The 10,960-nt window shown below is 49.0% G+C and overlaps 1 protein-coding gene across 1 annotated transcript; it reads right to left on the bottom strand.

Annotated features, from left to right (window-relative positions):
* Nucleotides 1-301: 301 nt before the first annotated feature.
* Nucleotides 302-4,802, bottom strand: BOD1 (biorientation of chromosomes in cell division 1). Its single transcript, XM_088521474.1, has 4 exons — nt 4,560-4,802; nt 3,807-3,931; nt 1,833-2,033; nt 302-623 (listed from the first exon to the last, which is right to left on the bottom strand). The coding sequence occupies exons 1-3, from the start codon at nt 4,785-4,787 to the stop codon at nt 1,835-1,837; spliced, it is 552 nt and encodes a 183-aa protein (XP_088377600.1). The 5' UTR covers nt 4,788-4,802; the 3' UTR covers nt 302-623; nt 1,833-1,834.
* Nucleotides 4,803-10,960: the final 6,158 nt, after the last annotated feature.

The following is a 10,960-nucleotide window of genomic DNA, read 5'->3' as shown; positions in this document are numbered from 1 at the left end:
GAATTAAATCAGCTATAGTCATAGCTAACTGTAAACATTTTCCTGCAATGCAACAGAAACTGTTATCTGGATAATTGACCCTGAAGTTGTGTTTTCCAGTTTTAAACAGGAAACTATTTCTAAAGCAGGCAGAGCAATGAATTGCATCTAACTTGGCACCTAACACTCAATGCTGCATTATGCAGCAGAGGCATGTGATGCTGCTGCTTATCTGGCCTGTATCAAAGTAAGTCTCATGATTCTTGTATAGTCTCCAAGAGACTTTCCTTCCCCCCAAAACGTACTACTTCTCTTCCTGCTCCCCAAGTCCAGTATCATTTCAAACTGCTTGCTTACGCCTTCCAAATGTGATGATTCCCTTTTTCTTCCCAGCCCTTGTGTGAAGGCATGATTAAGAACACATTCTGTAGCTCTGTTAAAAACAGCAAAACTATCTTCATGTTTAGGCTGTCCATCCACATGCAGGACCTCCAGTGCATGTGAATTTCACTGATTTTTCCCATAGGTCTGAGGTTGATCATCTTTGGCAGAGAGCAGTCCTGAACCAAATGGAATAAACGATCCATTGCCACTCTAACTGGGTGCATGTGTTGCAACTGCAGCTGCTTAGGATCAGGAACTTGCTGCAAGAGAAAAGAGCTTACAGGATGGTATCTTCAAGAGTAAATCCATCTGAATAGAGAATATATTAGAATATATTAACTAGCAGCTGCACTCAGCTGCAAGTTACTAATGGACTTTATTTGAAGCAGACAAATGCAAAGGTGTAGCAAAGCATTAAGGACTAATTTACTCTGGATGACACTACAGGCTCTTTAGCTTCTATTGTTAAGTTAAAAATCATGCTAATTGCTGTATCATTCCAAGCATAAAACAGCTACAGTCTGTTACTTACTGTGTCCTTAATAATCAGCTGTAGACTGTGAGAAAATTTTTTTGCTTTCAGAAAACAGTAGTAGAAAGAACAATTCACCAATAACTTCTTTTCAGGCACAGTAGTTTTAAAATCCACCAGGGAAGTGGCAGATTTAAGTTTTCTATCAAGACTGTGGTTCTGTAATAACAGACATGCATCTCAATAGTCAAATCAATATTCATATACAGGGCCTTAGCAGAGATGGGGTACACAGTCATTTGCATTAAGACATGGTAGCCATTACAGCCCCACGAGGCCCTTTGAGTTATTTTATTCACAAAAAGCCCAAATAAACTTGTTTCCAATGCAGGCACCCTCAGTCCTTTCAGTGGGAAGATACAGGTTGTTCTATTTAAACCAGTCAATTTGCAGTGAAACAGTTATACCCCCCCAGGGACGCTAGCCTTGCAGTGAGTATTTTAGTCACTAACAATTCAACACTCCAGTTTGTGTTGTAAGGAAGAGATAACTAAAACTTTTAATGCTAAGGCATGTAGCTTTTCACTTCTCCACTTTCAAGTGTATTTCGGTACAGGATATATATTTATTTTTAATCTATTTGATATTGCTCTGAAAGCTACCCAGCCAATTCCATGTTCATCACTGCTGGAACCTGCTTTTACAGGAATAAAAGGCCTCTTGACCTGATCCAAAACTAGCACTAGCAAAGTCCACAGTGTTCCTTGATAGCTGTTTTACATCATACCCATGTCTTCAATCCCAATATATTTTTAGCAGACACTTAAGGGAAGTGGCTCAGATGACTTCTGACACTGACAACATGCTGATGATCAAAGTATCCTCCCTGTCAAGCCAGGAGGAATACAGTGCCTTTTCTATCTTTCTTCCACCATTACACAAACTCTGGGGATGAGGTCTAGGAAAACTCTAAATAGTAAGTGCAGAGATACAAGACCTTTAAGATGCATCCTGAGATGGAGCAGGAGGATCCTTATTCTCGGGCTCTGGTGGGGGAGCTGGCACACTTTCCTCCTTCTTTTGCGCAGCCAAGAACTCATGAATCGCCTTCTCTATCTGTGGCCTGAAGATGTGGTTTAGTTTTGGATCCACCACCTGAGAAATAATTCTGTCCACTCCAGCTTCCAGCATTCCTGACCTTGGACAAAGACAAAGGAGTCATTCAGCTCCTCTGAACAGCTTCTCCCCAGTCTCCTCCAGGAATTCTCCAGAGCCCTCCTGTCAACTGCAATTAACATTAACAGGGTGAAAACTGCAGCCCACTCAAAAGATCCTTAACCAGGAGCTGTTTCAGTCACCTATTCTCCCCCACTCCCTTTCAGTTCTCCCTACGGAATTAACAACTGACATCTGGTCTCCCAGGTACTTAAATGACACCACGGACAAGAGCCATTGTAATGGGGCGCATAAGGAAATGAGGTCAACATAAAAGCAAACACACACACTTGGGCACAAACAAGGGAAACAAACTATTCTGAGGAGGGCAGGTGGGAACACAGTCTTTTTTTTGGCTAACTCCAGGGGAAAAGGCCTTCCCCCTAATAACACTACTGTCACTCATGCCTTGTAACTGCAAGTCTAGACACATGGGTATTAATTAAGAAAACAAGCACATTTAACACAGCAAAGTTTTTGGAACAAGCACTAGTAATTGAAGTGACTAATTGCTTCAGGGGCTGCGTCAGACTCCTGGATTATGGGGCATGGGCAGTCTAGCTGGCTTAAGTCATGTCTGCAAGAGAGCAGGGGACAGGAAACAGAGACATTGCCCAGCCTTTGGAAATGTAGCCACAAGCCTAATAAGGCCCTGCATGCTGGTGAGTGCTTGCATGCATGGTCACTGCACACCATGTCCACTCCATGGAACAGCACATGGATATGTGCATCCAGTAAAGGCCAGGTATCCATGCCGGCATCCTGACACACTTCACTGCTCTGTCCTTCAGCTCCCACAGCTGAGACAGACTCTTCAAACTCCCTAATCCTGTGCAGCTAGTCCTGGAGTGAGCACTTTGTTTTATTAATTACAAGGCTCCCTGGTGCAACATTTTTCAATTGCAGTTTCATTCTAGTTGTAGAGTTACATGAAGTGAAAGAGGAAGCATCAAGTGACAAAGACATTTCAAGGACTTAAAGATAAGGCAGGAAATTCTGTACTTGCAGCAGATGCTGCCTTCTCAGATTACAGGTTAAATCTTAGAACTAATGCTATGTACTAATAATTTATAGTTTCTATTGAGTGCTCTGAAATATATATTTTGTCTTGTGTACAAGGCATTCTAATAATTTTCCCTGCAAGCATAAATGCAGTTAACTCTCCTACTGTCCCTCTCCTCTAGCTTTACTCTGATGTTTTTAGTGTGACTTCTAGTTCTTGCTGGCACATTACAGTTCAAACTGGCTTTCTAGCTGCGTTGGAAGAGCAGTATTTTATACAACTGTACAGAAGCTACTGCCAGCAGGCTAAGACCAGGATAATCCAGTCTGACTACTGCCCACTAGTGGTTAAGCAAGTTTTGGTATCTTCAGGGAATTTTCTGTAAGTGAAATAAGTTTTTTTTTTAATTTTATTTTATTAATTTTTTTAAAAAAACCTCTGAAACTAAAGTCCATGGTCATTCAACTGAGTGCAACTCAGTTTTGCTATCAGGCAGAGTTAACTATTTGTGGCAATAACTTGACTGGATGGTGAATGTGAGCACAATGCTACTCAACTTCCAAAGCTATAGGTTTCTAATATAAGCATTTTAAAGGGAGTTAATACTGTATCTGCTGTTAAAATGAACTTCGGGAGAGCACAGTAAAAAGTGTTGTGAGAAATGTAACTATGCAAATACTTACTTGTCTAGGTGATATGTATATTAATTGTCCAATAGCATCACTATAGGTTTACAGAACACTGCTTACTTACTGAATCACGCTTTGTCTTAGCCCATTTCGTAACTGGTTTTTGTTCATTGCTGGATTCCATTCTTGTTTGTCCAGATGGGTAGATACAAAGTTGTCCACTTTCTGCCTCAAATTCTGATAGGCTGGCTTAAAAAAAAAAATCCAGTAAAACAGCTAAAAATCTCACAACAAAGCTCTGAAAGAATCCTTCAGAGTGCATCTTTTGTGATCTGTGCCACTGTTCTGCTGTCCATGCTCTCTATGCCCGGGCCTTCAGAACAAAGGAGCACTTGTTTAGCCCAAGAACACAACTGGTAACTGCAAATTGCAGTTTGGGAGTGTGCTCTTTTAATAGCTTGAAATAGGTGGCTAGACTTTTTCTGATGCTGCTGTCTGCTCTGAGTGCTACTTGCTGAAATGCAATCTGTGCAGACTGGAGTTTTTGTTGTCTGGAAACCCCTCTACCATGTAAGTCCTCGCAAAGTGTCTGATAGCAGCACTGGTGAATAAATTATTTGTTTCTGTGCCTCTGACACAGAAGTAAATAACCGGGGGGAGGGAGAAGTCGGTGGAAGCTTTGTGCAATTCCTGTTCTTTGGAATTAGCAAATGAGGGCAACTGCTTTACATGCACGGAATACTGGTGTACGTGGTATATTGTATGTGCGGGCCCCTCCAGCTCCCGGGATTGTGCAAGGAAGGCCTGGGCAGCGTTTGGGTGTGGGTGCCTATAGGCGCCTCGGGCAGCGACGCCCCCCGCGGCCCCGCGGCGCTACCTTGGTGTCCACGTCGGCCAGGCAGTCGCGGCGGAAGCCGTCGAACAGGCCGCGGCTCTTGAGCTGCTCCACGATGATGGCGATGAGCTGCGGGTCCCCCGGCGGCAGCGAGGCCGGGTCGGCGGCGCCGGGCCCCGAGCCGGAGGCCGCGCCGCCCGCGCCCGCCCCGCCGCCTCCCCCGCCGCCGCTGCCCGGGGCGGCCCCGCCGCCACCGCCGCTCTCCGCCATGGCCCGCGGCCCCCGGCAGCGCTCGCGGCGCCGCGCCGCCCTCCGCGCGCGGCAGCACGGGAAGGGGAGTCCCCGCCGCGCCGCGCGCTCATAGGACGGCAGGGGCGGCGGCGCGCCGGGACTACACGTCCCGGCATGCATCGCGGCGGCGGCGGCGCCTGCTGGGGGCTGTAGTTGTCCCGGGCGCCGCGCCGTGGCGGGGAGGCCTCCGCGGGCCGCTCTGGTGGCCGGAGCGCGCCGCGCTGCGCCCTGTTCCCTGCCCGGCCTCCAGCCTGGGTGCCTGTGGGGCCGCCTCGGCCCTAGGCCGGCCTGCCCGGGGCGGGCGGTGCAGGGTCGTGGGGGCTGCAACCGGCCTCGGCAAGGGCCTGGCCAGGGCCCGCCTGTCCTAGGCGTTCACGTGTTTCAGAAGCAAACGTAGGGGAAAAATAATCAGTTTGTGCGCGATCATTGTGGGTTTCTACCAGGACCTGAACCAGATGTGTGGCCTCGTGGTCTCATTTATTTTTCTCGCTGTGCTTGGATGCTGTGTTGTGCTGTAGGCGTGCGGCACCCTACGAAGGACAGGGCTTGTTGGGCTGCGCCCGCCGCGGCGGCAGGAGGACAGGGTGCGCGTGGGCGCGAGCAGCCCCCTCTGCCAGGGCGCGAGCAGGGGCACGGGAGCGTTTTGCTGCACTGCGCTGCCTTTCCTCACCTGACGGTAATTCAGCAGCTCTGAGAGGCGGCACAAGCTGTCCCTCCATCTGGCAGCTACGAGAAGGAAAGGGTGGGGGGAAGACAGAAAGAAAGCACAAAAAACCCCACTAGAACTGGGAGTGTTTCCCGACCTCACGCGTTGCGCCAGCAGAACTGCCCTGCCGTGTTCTGCAGAGCTGTTTGGGTGCCGTCCTGCTGCAGAGAGCAGTGGTCCCCTAGCAGTGCTGGCTGCCTCAGAGCCGGGTATAACCCCCCCGTGAGTCACTTAGGTTTTCCGAAGTATCCATGGAATTGCATTCCTTCCTGACAACTGCTAGCAGTCTTTTCTGCTGCTCCCTTGTGACCAGCTTACATGGGAATCATGGAGCTGGGGAACTTGCCGGCCTTGTGGTGCTGTGGATATTATACCTTCTTCTGAAGGGGTCCCTCTTTGTAGGCCTGTGTTAATGTAATTGCCTTAAATCCCAGCCCCGGTGAGATCCCCAGGAAGCCGTTAGGACTGTTTGTTCAAGCCTTCTACCACTATACTACGTAGAGCAGCATGAACGGGCCCCATTTTTTTTTCTTTTTCTTTTTAATTTAGCCCTTGTATTTCTTTTAATTTAACCCCATGCAGGCAGGGAGACTACGGGAGGTCTCAGGGGTACTGGGCAGGGTCTGATGCTTGTGAGACTTCTCTAACCAGCTCCGTAAAAATAATCTATTTTGACAGAAAATTTTTCTATGATCCAGTACTTCCTTGTTCTGTGTTTCAGGGCAGGGGGCTCTGGCTCTGACTCTTCCTGCGGATCAGCAGCCCGGGGAGGGCTGGCGGGGCTCAGCGCGGGTGCTGGCCGCAGGGCAGTTTCCCCGCCGGGGTGGCGGGTGCCGCCGCGGGCAGCGCCGGGTCGAGCAGTGCCAGCCCCAGCAGAGGGCACCCCGAGGGCGCCCGGCCCGGCCGGCAGAGCCACCGGAGCCCCTGGGACGCGGGGCAGGGAGAGCGGCTCGTCCTGTCCTGCCCTGCCGCAGCGCCAGGCAGGGATGTCGGTAATCCGTTAGCCTCACCAGGGAAGCCCCCTGAAGCCAGAGGGACGTTTCCCTGTCCCCATGCAACATGATCGCTCAAGCAGCCTCAGGCAGGGAGGGAGCTAAGGGGTGAAGGTGACTATTTTTCCATGAATTTTCGCTGGCCCTTGGAAGGATTTTTTCCCTTATGCAGGCGGCAGAGGGGCTGGGAGCGAGCACCCAAAAGCAGCCAGAGGGGCAGGTAGAGCCTCTCTGCTGTGCTCTCGACAGCAGCACTGCGTTCAGGAAATCCAGCCCAGGCTTTACTCGGGGCTGCCGCAAATGAAAACTCCTCGCAGTTAGCACAGGCCTCGGAGAGGGAGCTGTGCGGGGCTGTGATGCTGCAGAGCTAAGGCCTCTGCGCAGAACTCGGGGCGGCAGCACCGAGCGCCCTGTCCCGCAGGTGTTAGAGGCTGCCTCCGCGGAGCCGGGCCGGGGTGCCGAGAAGGGGCAGTGCTGAGGCCCTGCTCCAGCGGCAGCACCGAGCGCCCCGTCCCGCAGGTGTTAGGTGCTGCCTCCTGCCTCTGTGGAGCTGTGCCGGGATGCAGAGATGGGGCAGTGCTGAGGCCCTGCTCCAGCGCAGCGCCAGGCACACCCTGGGCGATGCCGCTTCCTTCGTTTGGAGGTGGATGAGGCGATGCACGGCTCTGCGCGGCACAGGAGGACCCGGGGTTGGTGTTTCAAGAGGTGGGGAGAGGAGGAACCCGGCAGGCAGCAGGGCAAACAAGGATTCGTGGCTTCCACAAAGTGGAAGTACCCCAGCTACTGGCCCAGCTGTTAGAGGAGAATCTTGCCCTATTCGGTGCCAGGATGTAAACTGTGGCTGTTCAGAACTAAGAGGAGGAAACTTCACCTTTGCTTTTGCTGAGCACCGGGGTTGGAGTTACGTATTTATGCAGGAGGCCGCAGGCTTGGATCCTGCAGTGATTAGGCAGAGACAGGGATATTTAATATAGGTATCTGCCTTTTAGGAAGCACCTAATCCTAGAGCTAATTATATAAAGAGCAGCTGGTGAGAGTGAACAGCCAGACCAGCCTTGCCACAGCGCTGTATGTCTCCGACATCTCTCAGACACAGGTCTGTGCTTACTGTGTCCCAAGCTAGGACACGAATCACCCCTTCCCTGTGTTCCCCTCGGACTGAAGGACTCAGCGATCCTCTGTTCCTCACAAATCCCTTCCCTTTCCCCCCCGGATTGCTAAGGAAGCAAATTGTTGCCCCTTCTGTGCCCTAGGGCAAAAGCCAATCTGGCAGAGATTAAGGAAACCTGCACATCAGTTTGCCGTTCTCTGGGGGAAGTTATGGGTGAAGAGCCCAAATTAATGCTGCTTCATTACTGATAATCAATTTACTCAGCAAGTTCTAGGCAGTGCAATGAAAAGTCATCACTGCAGTTCTCATTTCATACAGACCTGTCTTCCCATCTGTTACAAGAGAGTCGTCTCCGCAGAGTCTCTGGGGCAGAAGCTGCTTCTCATCTCACTGATGTCTTGGGTGACACTATCATTACTTTGATCCCGGATGTACTATTGACTTTTGCACGTTTGACAAGATTTCTTCCTTAGATGGTGTGTTTATGCTTTTCTATCAGAATGGTTTGAAATACCAGGTTCTGCTTATGAGGAGCTGGGGTGGGGACAATCACTATAGCTGGGATGAAGAGCAGGTTCATTTTCTTCTCTTTAGGTTTCCCCCTCACCTCCTATATCAGTGTTAAAAGACACAGATTGTATGGAGGAGAAATAGTTGGCAGTTTCCTCTTCCCTGTCCTGACAACCTCTGACCACAGAAATAAAAAGCCGGTTAGTGAGTCTAGTTCCTAACAGCTCTGCCCTTGCCAATGATTAGACGGAGAAATCCAGAATAGGGGGCTTTAGCCAGGTGCTCAATTTGCTGAAACAAACTGCAGCAGAGACGGTTGCAGAGGAGGTGGGCAAACCCACACGTGCCCACGCTCGCACTCCCTCGCACACGCGCACACAAGCACGTTCAGGTGGCTAGCGGGAAAAGGACCGAGCTCTGGCAATTCCAGTTTAAAAATTCTGGTTGTAGCAACAGTGCTGATTTGATAGACTGGGCCGCAAAGCTTTGACTGCTATTTGCCTGCTATTTTCCATTTCCTGTGTGTCTGGGGTTTGGGAAGAGGAGAAGGAGCTCAATATGTTTGGGGAAAATCAGTTGTCAAAACTGTAATAGTAAATTACAAACTGTGTCAGTAATTTGGGAGTAATGGCTGGGAGGAGAGATTGTTTGGGACAGTTCTGAAATTGCAGATAAAAGCAATAAGCATAAAGGCTCAGATGCTACTGCGTCCATCTAAATTTAAAGAAAATGGATGCAGACGTGAGCTCTCGGTGCTCCAAGATATCCCTCATTTCCAGCTCTGCAGAGCACCATGCTGAGGAAGGATTTGGGGTAGAGCAATAGAGACAAATATCTTGAGATATAGAAACAGGGTAATGCAAAACAAAGTCACAATTAACCCCCCAAAGGAGTTACCAGAAGCTCAGTGGGTGTGCTGGCATACCTGTTCCCCTCTCTGGATAGAGCTTTCCTCTGTAAGGCCAACCAATTTATAAATAAAAAAGATCAATTTTAATGATTGCCTTACGCATATTTGTATAGGAGAAGTACTATAGGAATCTTTCTGCTGCCAAAAATGAAGGGAAAGCATTTCAGGGCCCTTCTGAAGTTGTTCTTCATATTTTGTTGCTTCGGCCTAGGGGCTCAAGATGGGTATCTAGCAAATGTGTACTTTTTTGCCGTTGAGAGTAACATCAGTGTGAGACCACATCCCCACCTTTCAGCTCCCTCAAAAGGAAAGGTTTTCTGTGCTGGAATGGGGTTACAGCAGCTGGCGAGAACCGCAAATGGGGGCCACACTTCTGCTCCAGCAAGTCTGTAACCCTCTAAAATGCTGCTGAGGCTGGAGTTGATGTTAAGGCAGCCCGAGATTGTACCACGCCAAAAAACAGCTGCTCCTGACTAGGAGCTGTGGAAGTTGCCTCCCTTTCTCCCTGAACTGGGACCTCCAGCGGTACAGACCCAAATCTGGTCTGCTGTTATTAGCAGGTGAACATTTCCCATGGTGTGTTTGCAACCTAGATATTGCCCTGATACGGCTGCGCCTGAGAACCCGAAAGAACAATTTAGTATAAGCTGACTCTAAGCCAAGGTGATCTGGCAGCTGTGTCAATGAGACCAGATTTGCTCCTTTCTTCTCCATTAAGAGAATAATACACCACCACCCAGTGGCTTTGGACCAAGTCCGCCTCCTTTCGTAAGGTCGTATCATTTTGCAGGAGCTCCTAATCCGCTCCTTTCACACGGGAAGATGGAGCTGTGCTCAGGAACGCAACCCGAGTCCTCTGCGCCGTGGTGGTAACTCCAGGGCAGCGCGGAGATGGGAGAGGCAGAGCAGGGCCGAGTGCGTCACCAGGCCCGTTTGCCAAGCACGCGCTTTAATCTCTGCATCAAACCTTAAACTAGTTAATGCGCCGCGCGCAGGGATTGGGGTCAGTGCTCGGAGAGCTTTCTTTGGCAGCCGGAGGAAGTGCCAGAGCTTTTAGATCCCCTAGATTTACAGAACGAACAGCTTGGCTACACAGGTGGCAAATTATTGAAAGAGTTGAGAAGTCGAAGGAATGTTCACCCAGCCCATAATTCTCTCCTGAAGAATGTGCAACATGTACTCAGCCTGCCAGCCCTTCAAAGGATCCAAAGCGCAGGAAGAAAATGTATATTCCCTGCACATTTGCTATTTGTGTTGGGTAACATATTATCCGTGGAACATATGCTCAGTGCATGGCACACTTTCTGAATTGGCCTCAACTCAAGCTAAGGCCCCAATCCTGCAAATGTGTCTCTGGCCTAATTAATAATGGTAACGATTCCAAGTATTATAATAGGTTTACTCTTGAGGTTTAATTTATGTCTCCTATTTGCACGATTGGGTCCTATGGCAGTTTAAACGCTACTGATACTATACGTTATATTGCAATTTATATATTTGTTTATTTTTTTCTGTAAAAACATGCAGGCGTTTGTGTGCAGGAATAATGCACCTTTGAGAATGAATGTTATAGTAACAAATTCTGTCTAGGCTTAGGTAGACAGAATTTGTGTATAAAATTTGTGTATTACAAACATTTTCTGGAATGATGGTTTTTTTGCCTATGCCTTTTTCGTTGGTAACAGAAACAGCTCATCACTGAGGCAACTTGTGTTCTAAGTACTGCTTCTTTAAGTACTCAAGGAAAGGATATTTGTAAAGCAGAGCTGCTGCAGGATTTTTTAGAGGACACGCACGCTGTGTCTTCAAACAGAAGTGTCATCGTGGTTCATTCTTGTATCATTGTTTCCATTATTATGAAAGACTGAAAGCACGTAGGGAAAATAATATAAATATTATTGCCATATATGCAAAAGTGGGTAG

This window comes from Tinamus guttatus, unplaced genomic scaffold (genome assembly GCF_059628265.1).
Source record: "Tinamus guttatus ecotype Peru unplaced genomic scaffold, ASM5962826v1 Tinamus_guttatus_pri_ptg000007l, whole genome shotgun sequence".
Lineage (NCBI taxonomy): Eukaryota > Metazoa > Chordata > Aves > Tinamiformes > Tinamidae > Tinamus > Tinamus guttatus.
This window is presented reverse-complemented; position numbering and strand designations above follow the sequence as displayed.

Coding starts and splice junctions, on each gene's coding strand:
- BOD1 (XM_088521474.1), bottom strand. CDS start 4,787: ATGGCGGAGAGCGGCGGTGGCGGCGGGGCCGCCCCGGGCAGCGGCGGC. Junction 3,932..4,559: donor TGGCCGACGTGGACACCAAG/GTAGCGCCGCGG, acceptor TTTTTTTTTAAG/CCAGCCTATCAGAATTTGAG. Junction 2,034..3,806: donor CTAAGACAAAGCGTGATTCA/GTAAGTAAGCAG, acceptor TCTTTGTCCAAG/GTCAGGAATGCTGGAAGCTG.